This window comes from Poecilia mexicana, unplaced genomic scaffold (assembly GCF_051168715.1).
Source record: "Poecilia mexicana isolate PSO_F unplaced genomic scaffold, ASM5116871v1 scaffold_1, whole genome shotgun sequence".
Taxonomy (NCBI): Eukaryota; Metazoa; Chordata; class Actinopteri; order Cyprinodontiformes; family Poeciliidae; genus Poecilia; species Poecilia mexicana.
In genome coordinates, this window is record NW_028263370.1 from 9453009 (window position 1) to 9462482 (window position 9474).

General features: G+C 40.6%; 1 protein-coding gene across 1 annotated transcript; it reads left to right on the forward strand.

Moving 5' to 3' along the window:
- Positions 1-1108: 1108 nt before the first annotated feature.
- mogs (mannosyl-oligosaccharide glucosidase) lies at positions 1109-8512 on the forward strand. The gene is made up of 5 exons (XM_014989588.2): positions 1109-1260; positions 2230-2587; positions 2871-3094; positions 3242-3435; positions 4651-8512. Exons 2-5 carry the CDS (start codon positions 2239-2241, stop codon positions 6419-6421), a joined length of 2538 nt encoding a protein of 845 aa, XP_014845074.2. The 5' UTR covers positions 1109-1260; positions 2230-2238; the 3' UTR covers positions 6422-8512.
- The last annotated feature ends 962 nt before the right edge of the window (positions 8513-9474 follow it).

A 9474-nucleotide genomic window follows, 5' to 3' on the forward strand; every position in this document is an offset into this window, starting at 1 on the left:
TTCTGGGTAACACAGACCAACCGACACGCTGCCGCTGCAGTCTCTGTCTCTCTTCCCCTGCTCCTCCCCCCCTTTAAATGTATTATCAAACTTTATTAACAAACCAGTGTTCTGACATCTATCCCAGCATGCACCGCGCACTACTTCTTCTAGGGGAAAAAGAAGTTGGCGGCTGCTTACCGTAGTGGACCAACTACGTAAGCAGCCTACTGCATGTCTGTGTAAACATGACGTCTTTCATTTCGATCTGAGTTAATTAGCGTAGCATTTCTGCCGGATTTTCACAACATATCAGCCACGCTTTTGAGGAAATTGAAGGTTTTTAGGTGCATCTTATAGTGCGGAAAATACGGTACTCTGTTTAAAACATCTGAAAATGGAAAGAACCTACACCTACTAAATCATGATCCTGACAAGGTTGGCTCTGGAGGAGCTGCACTGCACAAATGGGAAATCACTACTGTGAAGTCCATACTTAGTTCATGGAAGAGCAAACAAAACAAACAAGTCTTGTTTGCTACCAGCCATTTAGAAGACAGTAAAGGTATGACAATACATGGCCTATTACGTATATTCTCACTAAGATGCATTGAAGTTTGAGTTTGACAAACTATGAAAGCTTTCAAAGAACTAAATAAACCATTGCTCAGGTCTCTTTGAGCTCTTAGCTGGAGTTCAGAATAATTTCTGACTAAAATAATGAAGAATAGAAATTGTTTTGAAATTGTGATGGGCACTGAAATTAAAACGCTGTACAAGAGAAGCACTTCTGAAAATTAAGAAGTTATCCGTTTTAACAACAAAAGAAAAGTTTTAGTAAAAACGTATACGTTAATTGTTTGTGGAATATGCAACAGCGGTTTCAAAACGAAAATCCATGGTGCACTTTTTGGCTTTAACTAATAACACGGGGAGAAAATCCAAGATTTCTCCATGACTGTGCATTAGGATTTAGAGCGACTTCATGTTAATATCCTTAAATATCCAATTTCAGAGGACAAACATGGGCTATAATGTTCCTTGTTTTTGTTCCTGCTTTTATTTTTATTATTAATAATAACAATAATAATAATGACCATGCCGTACATTTTAAAACGGCGCCTTTCTTATATTTGAAGGCTTATAGCAGGTGTGGATGATCCACTGCAACACTTGAGTATGTACACGTCAGTGGAAGCCAGTCGTGAACTAGGAAGTGGCTAGCAGGCTTAGCCAGCGAAGGATCATGAGAAGCAGCTGAGAATCTGCTTGTTTCCACAGGTCAGTCATCCACTTTGTCAATGAACATTAAGCTAGAACTGCAAAACAGAGCCGCATTTACCAAAACTCGGCTTAAGCGAAGATATGTTTTTACATCAGCTGGCTGTAGTTGTCAAAACTTGCGTTAGCTTTTAGCGCAGCAGCGTGAAGCATGTACGGTAATACTCAGGCGGGCTACCCGCTGGATCTGTCACACTTTGTATTTAACGAAGGTTAAATGCACACTCAGTTTAATTTATAACCAGCTCTACGATGACCTGGCGTATTTGGGAGCATTATCCACCTTTCTAGCTTAACATTAGCTAGGGCGCTATATAAGGCTCCCAAAGGAAAGAAACGCACAGTAGCAGGATTGTATCTATGGGTATTTTTATTTGTTTTAGTAAAATACGAAAACCGTGTGGTCCCAGTAATGTAGAAATGCCTATCCAAAGTAATTGCGATTAAAACATCCAGATTTACCGAACTAATTTTTTTTTTCTGCTTACTTTTTGTCCTCATAGATACTTAAAGATCGGCTTTATATTAACACGTTTTAAAGTTTTAATAAATATTAGGTATTTTTGTTTCGTCCTAAAATACGAAACAAAATAAGATTAAATGCAGAACAACACGTGGCATAATCCACTGTGTAATTGTTTATATGACACATCTAAAGAATTGCAGTTTAGTTGTGCCTGAGTAATAAAAAGGGTATATCAAAAAGTGTATTGAGTTTTCCTTCATTGTATGTAACTTAGAACAACAGAGGTGCCCCTCCACCACCTGTTGCTGTGCATTGAAAGAACGCTTCCCCCAGCCCCCCAGTCCCTGCTTAAACAATAATGTCTGCACAATTTATGGAGAAATAATAACTCGGATGTCTCTTGCATAAATGGTTATCTAATCAGTGACTTTGCTTCTGTTACACATAAAATCTAAGTCGTTTTAGAAAAATGAATGTTGTTCCTCTTCGTTCTCTCTCTTCAGAAGGGCAGGATGGGCAGGCAGAGGAAGAGGGTGGTGACGGGTGACGCTCCTCCCTACTCAAGGAGAGACGAGAGGCCCTCTGCACTTAATCGCAAAGAGAAAAAAAAGAAAACCGACATTGGAAAATTGTTCATCAATATCTCCATTGGGCTCTGCATATTCAGCCTCATCTGGTTCTTCTATGCCGTCTACATGCGGTCCAGTCTGTCGAAGCGCGTGGTGACTCTGCATCCATCACCTCGCGTTCTCGACGCCAACAGCACCACTGCAAAGGTTTCCTCAGAGAGGTTCTGGGGCTCTTACAGGCCTCAGGTCTATTTCGGCATGAAAACGAGAAGCCCCAGGTCCGTCGTGACGGGTAGGTGGTCACAAACCCAGCTTGGTAAACATTTGTTACAAATTGTGAAAATGGTAGGGTAGGATTTCTGATTGTGATTTCTGATAGGATTTCTGACTGGTGGCCAAGATAATTTCATTATTATTATTTATTTTTTTATACTGAACTTTGTCTTGCACATCAGAACTCATACAAATATGAGTTCTGATGATGCTAACTGACATTTGTATCAGTTAGCAATTTAAAAACAAATAAATTTAAGATGCTTAAGTCCGTCTTTTATTTTTGCTCCATTTTTGCACAGGGATGATGTGGATGCGGCAGTTTTCCAACTCGGACATGAACCTCAGGCATACCTGTGAGCAGGGCGATCGTTTGCAAGGCTACGGCTGGCTCATGCACGACGGATTGACGTTCGGCGTCCAGGAAATTCGAGATAACGACTTCACCCTGACCACTGAGTTTGTCAAGAGGGTTGGTGGGGATCACGGAGGAGACTGGACCTGGAGGATCACAGCCAAACAGCATGTGAGTGTCAACGGCGCTCGTTGTGACGTTCTGCAAAATACGTCCTTTCAAAGTCAGAACGATGCTCTGAGGGATTTGGGATGGCCATTTTACAGTTATTTTTTAAGAAATGCAGGATGTTTGCTTTGTCTTGTCGTTGCCCTGCAGAGCTCAGCTCCCAAGCCTCCGGTTATATCGCTGATGTTTTACGCAGCAGCAGACACGCAGGGCTCGCTGCAGACTCACATGGAGGAGAAGAATCGCCTTGCTTCCATCACTGGGTTTTCAGAGGAACTGGGAAACTTCAAAATCACTTTTAGGAAGCCTGTTACTGGGGAATTATCCAGCACGAAATATGCCAGGTAAATACACAAAATCAGGCCAGACACAAATGTTGCTTTAATGTACAAGCAATACATAACTGCTACTTTTTGATAATACTAGAATGACAGGAAATATCAACCTAAATATCACTCTAAAGGCAGATGTTTGTGAGTTTAAGGAGCACCTTTCTGTTCCTTAAACTCACAAGTTAAAGATGCCTTATCTTAAACTTGGATGTTAAGGCACAATGAAACAAACTACTCATAAACAACAGCCTTTTCTAAATATAAGTAAGAGAAGATTCAGAGAAAAATACAGAAATAAAATCTAAATATAAGAAAATGGAAAGCCATTTATTTTTTTAAAAATCCTTCAATAATTCTTCAGATTGAAGTTTTTTAGATGGGGGAAGCATCTAACTTGGTACAAAGAAAACAGGACTTGGGGAAAAAAACACTAGGTGGCACTGGAGGATAAAACTTGCATTTTTGTTTATGAATGTACACGTGTGATATTTCCAAATCATATCAGCTTTGAAGAGGAAAAATGCATACGAGAAATGATTTAAGCTTTGTGCTAATCAGGATATGCATCTGCTCTGATTTTAATATACAGAACATAAGTTTAGTTATAACAAACTTTTTTATGTGGAAAATATGTGTATTGCAATGACATGATATATTCAAGTATAAGAAGTAAATTGTAATTTGATATATTGTGCAAACATAAAAAGTATATTATTAGTACAACAAAGTTTTCATGTGAAATAAATCTGTTTTTCTTTTGTCTGGGTGGCAGCTTTATGCTTCCACAAAAAAACAGATGATAAGTTATTCAAAAATGGTGTTAATGCTACAAAAAAAAATAAAAAATTAACTAGATGCTGTTCACATTCTGATCAAGAGGTGGCAGCAAAGTGCTTCCGATATTATCCTTAGTATATTAATCACCAGACCAAAAGCAGTTTGAATTAGCAAGGAGATAAATGTAGTCTCATATTTACATACCACATTACACCGTCTCCACATGCCAAGAGAAAACCCAAATGGAAAAGTTTATAAGAAAGTATGTACACCCTAAAATTACTAGAAGTTAAGAAATTGCATAAAATTCTAGATTTAAAGTGGGGTGATTGTCTTTTTTTCTTCTGCCATGACTCTATCAGCCACTTATCATGAATTGATTGGAAGCAATAAAGTCTATTTTGTCCTTTTCTTTCTTTCTTTCTTTCTTTTTTTCTTATCTGTTTTTAGTTACAACTATCTTCAGACCTTGTCTCCCGGTTTAGAGAAGCTGACTGACATTGTGAAGCTCAGTCTGAACCGCAGGTTTGTCTTCAGCCCTCCATCTGGTGAGAAGAGGCATTACATAGGTGTGGACACCTACAAGCCGCCCCATCACCAGAACCAGCAGAAAGCTGCTGACCCACGGAAAGAAAGCGACTTCGTGGTCCACCAGGTGACCGTCCAGACGCCTTTCCAGATTGAAGTTTTGTTTGAGTCTGGAAGTTTCTACAATCGCCCCAACCAGCTCGTCGGTTCCATCATGACTCAGGAGCTGGAAAGGAGGAAAGCTGAGTTCAATGCGAAGTTCGAGAAAATATTTGGACTGGAGAGTAAAGGTTTTAGCCAGACGCATATTAAATTTGCCAAAGCGGCGCTCAGCAACATGTTGGGTGGAATGGGATACTTTTATGGCGAGTCAGTGGTGCAGTCGGTCTACAACGAATACCCTCTCCTGTACCCCGGAGGCACTTTATTCACTGCTGTACCGTCACGCTCTTTCTTCCCCAGAGGCTTCCTCTGGGATGAGGGTTTTCACCAGCTGCTGCTGAGTAAGTGGGACCCTCAGCTGACCAGAGAGGCAATCGGCCACTGGTTTGACCTAATGAACATCGAAGGCTGGATCCCCCGTGAGCAGATTCTTGGAGACGAGGCTCGCAGTAAAGTCCCAGCCGAATTTATTGTTCAGCGGAACGAAAATGCAAACCCACCTACCCTCTTCTTAGCTCTGCAGGAGCTAATTGAACAGCTCTCTTCAAAGTCAGATGAGGCAGCTACTAAACCAACCCTGCCTTTCCTTCGAAGGCTGTTCCCCAGGTTGAAGACCTGGTTTGAGTGGTACAACACCACACAGACGGGGCCAAAGCCCAACTCGTACCGCTGGCGTGGACGAGACAAGGACACTAACCTGTACCTCAATCCTAAAACTTTAACCTCTGGACTGGACGATTACCCAAGGGCCTCTCATCCCTCCGCAGACGAGCGGCATGTGGATTTGCACTGCTGGATGGCCTTGTCCTCAGGCATCATGGCCAGCATCGCTCAACTTCTAGGCGAGCCCCATCAGGACTACAAAGTCCTACACGATGTGCTCAGAGACAACAACCTGCTCAACGACCTTCACTGGTCAGAGCAACACCGTGCCTTCAGTGACTATGGCAACCACACACAAAATGTCTCCTTGCAGCGGGAGAAGGTGTACGTACCGCCCGGGCAACCCCGCCATCAGTTCCCTGTGGCGCGTCTCGTGCGCTCCGTCCGCAGGGCCCCCAAGCTGCAGTACGTCAACGCTCTGGGTTATGTCAGCTTGTTCCCCTTCTTACTCCAAATCCTCCAGCCCGACTCGCCAAAACTGGAACACATCCTCCGAGACATGAGAGACCCCACCAAGCTGTGGACGCCCTTTGGCCTTCGCTCTCTCTCGAAGACTGATCCACTGTATATGGAGCGAAACACGGAGCACGATCCCCCCTACTGGAGGGGACCAGTTTGGATCAACATCAACTACCTGGCAGTCAGAGCTCTCTACCACTATGGCAACACGGAAGGGCCATACCAAGAGAAGGCAGCTGATCTTTATAAGGAACTCAGGACTAATATTATAAACAATGTTTATGCGCAGTTCGTTGAAACAGGGTATATCTGGGAACAGTACAACGATGGGACTGGCAGGGGCCAAGGAAGCCACCCCTTCACTGGCTGGTCATCCTTGACAGTATTAATGATGGCCGAGCATTACTGATGCCCTCTGATCCATCTCTCTGTTGCTTTAATTCAGGCAGCATCGACTGTTAAGATGTAAAAATGTAGTCCGTTTGACTATGGTGACAGAAATGACTTCTGTCATTATCACATTTTCGTATGAACCCTTTAATAAAAATGACAGATGTATATATTTCCACCACTGGAAAACATTTAAGCAGGTGTTGGGTGCAGCTCTTGCTGCTGATTTCCTTATTGGACATGCAGCGTAGCCCAAAATGATGCATACACCTGAAAGATTTTGATTTAGAACGGTTTTCGTTCAACAATATGTTTGGTTCTGGTTTTAATTTGGACAGACTACTCTCAAATAACGTGTAAAATTGGCAAAAATAAAAAAAGTGTGTGTGTATATATAATTTTTTATTTGCATTTAATAAAAAAGTCTTTTTTTATACCCTCTTCAATGATAGGTTTTGGATCCCTTCTTCTTCAAACTACTAATCAGCTTTTTGCATATTTCCTCATCTTTGGTGATGATTTCCAGGGCTTTCATACCTTAATCTTGATCTCCCTCTGCATATTTTGTATCGGATTCAAGTCACGACCTCCAGGGCCATTCTGCAACACTAACGTTACTTCTCACCAGAAGGGATATTTTGTGAAATTAAAATATTTCTTTAAGTCTAAATTTTAAAGGGGTACGGATACTTTTATTTTTTACTGTGAATCCTCTAATATTGTACCTCTTTTGCACCTTTTAATATTAAAACTCTCATTTCCGGAAGATTAGGACAGACGTACAGCTGCCCCACAAACTAGAATATTATTGATAAATGTAATTTTATTCAGTTATTCAATTAAAAAAGTGAAACTCTTCTTTTATTCTTTTTATGCATTACAAACAGAGTGAAAATGTATGTTAACTTTGGTAATTTGGGGTCACAGCTGACAAGAACCCACAAATTCAATTTCCCTGAGAACTAGATTACATAAAACTGTTGCCAAAAAATTGTATATGTCAACCTACTAAAAAGTATGTTTATATGTCGTACAGTATATACTCTTGAATTTTGTTGGAGCTCCTCTTGCAGGAACTATTTCATCAATGAGGGCTCTCATGGAGGTGATCAGCCTAAGGTGTGAAGGCAGCCCAGGTTGCTTTAATAGTGACTTTAGATTGTCGACATTATTGGGTGTGGGCACTCTAGAAACACTGACTCCTGCAGCATTGCGAATCTTTTCCGAACTCTTGCTAAAGACTGCAGTCACCTGTGTTGCTTGTGCACATTTTCTACCACACTTTTTCCTTCCACTCAACTTTCCAAGAACATGCCTCAATACAGCATTCTGTGAACAGCCAGCTTCTTTGGCATTGACCTCTTGTGGCTTAGCCTCCTTGTGGAGAGTGTCAGTAACTGACCGCTGAGCAGCTATCAGGTCAGGACCCTTCCTCATAATTGTGCAAGTCATAACATTGCCATAGCAAATAATTTCTGTTTGAAGTCTATTTGTCCCTTTCTTTCAACATTCAGATTTTATGTGAAAATAAAAATTTCCATGAAGATTATCCTGACCAGAAGGGTCAGTATTCTGGGTCTGCCCCTGGGACCTGATGAACCCTTTAAGATATTAACACTTTTTTGTTTTTTCACTATTTACAAAAGATATGTCTTTTCTGCAAGTACAACTCTGCTGTCTTGATACAACTACATTTGTAAAATCGTCACTGATCTGCATTCACACTATGTGCCAATTGATTGTCGGAAATGAAGACGGACATCTGTATTTGTTAAATTGCAAGCCTAATTGGTGAAATCCAAGGACAGTTTTCAATGGGCAGCTGGTTAATTCACCTGTTTCGTAATTTTGAGTTGTACTTTCACTTGGCAAAATCAGGTTTATGATATGTAATCGTGCCATTTTCTCACATGTATTCTTCTTTTGATTCAATGTCTTGAATATCAGTCAGTTTTGATATTTGTTCACACTTTCTAAAAAGACTCAACGTTTCTAAAATGACTGTTTCTAATAGCAGACATTTTGTGTACATTGTGGTTTGTCTGGCAAGGGAAAACAAAGCTGAAGTATTGGATTTGTTTTGTCAAAATATTAAATGGTTTAAATATTTCTTGTCAGTTTGATTTTTCTTTTTACGGGCTGTACTATTGTTGCAAGGAAATTGGATATTGAAACTTGATCCTTGAGCTGCAAACTTGGTGAACTGTTTGCCCGATGAAGACAGGGATGTTTTCAGAATTTAGTTTCCAATCCAGAGTAAATCTCACCTGCCTGCACCCAGCTGTTGCCCCAGATGCATTTATGATAAAGAGAGAAGGAAGAATAAAAATTTATATGAAATCCATGTCTGTAAAATCTGCCTGAAAGGTCTATTATTATTGTTATTAGGAAATGCTCACAAAATTCAAATCAAATGAAGTATACAGATCTCAGCTTTGACTGTTTAAGAGCTTTCCATTTCTTAGTGCCACCCAGTCTTTGGTGGCACAGCTGCAACAAAGCATCCTCAAACAATGACACTTCATACACTAAATATGCTTGCTGGAGTGACATATTTAGTTTATGCCTAACATTTCCTCTGTTCTTTTGGTGTAAGATTTTAGATTAATCTGACCAAAGAGCATTAGTGTGGAAGTCCTGATGCCTGTGCATTTTCATTGACTAACTGGGTTTCGTCTTTTGTAAAGAGGAAAGGTTTTCTCCTTGCACGCCTCCCAAACATGTTCCTCCTCTTTCTGATTGTCTAATCAAACATTTATATGAACAATAGCAAGAAGCTGCTGTAGGACCCATGATGACATTTTAAGGTTTTTGGAGACTTTTTTTTTTAGGCATCTTGTTGGTTTGCTTTTAGGGTAAAGTTGCCTGGACAGTCAGATCGGAGCACATTGGCAGTTTTGAATTTCCTTCACTTGTATTTTCCATGTTGTTGAATGGCTGCTTTCAAGTTCTGTTGAGACCTGGTTAAACCCCTAATAGACTCATCGGCTGCTACAATTTTCTTTTTGAAGGCCTCAGACAGCTCTTTTAATCCTGCCCCAAGGTTCACTTTCACACCAAACCTCTTTCAAA

What these genes read in the sequence shown, in the direction of transcription:
- mogs (XM_014989588.2), top strand. Translation starts at nt 2,239, where the DNA reads ATGGGCAGGCAGAGGAAGAGGGTGGTGACGGGTGACGCTCCTCCCTAC. An exon ending in CCCCAGGTCCGTCGTGACGG is followed by an intron (nt 2,588 to 2,870) that starts GTAGGTGGTCAC and finishes ATTTTTGCACAG; the next exon opens with GGATGATGTGGATGCGGCAG. An exon ending in GGATCACAGCCAAACAGCAT is followed by an intron (nt 3,095 to 3,241) that starts GTGAGTGTCAAC and finishes GTTGCCCTGCAG; the next exon opens with AGCTCAGCTCCCAAGCCTCC.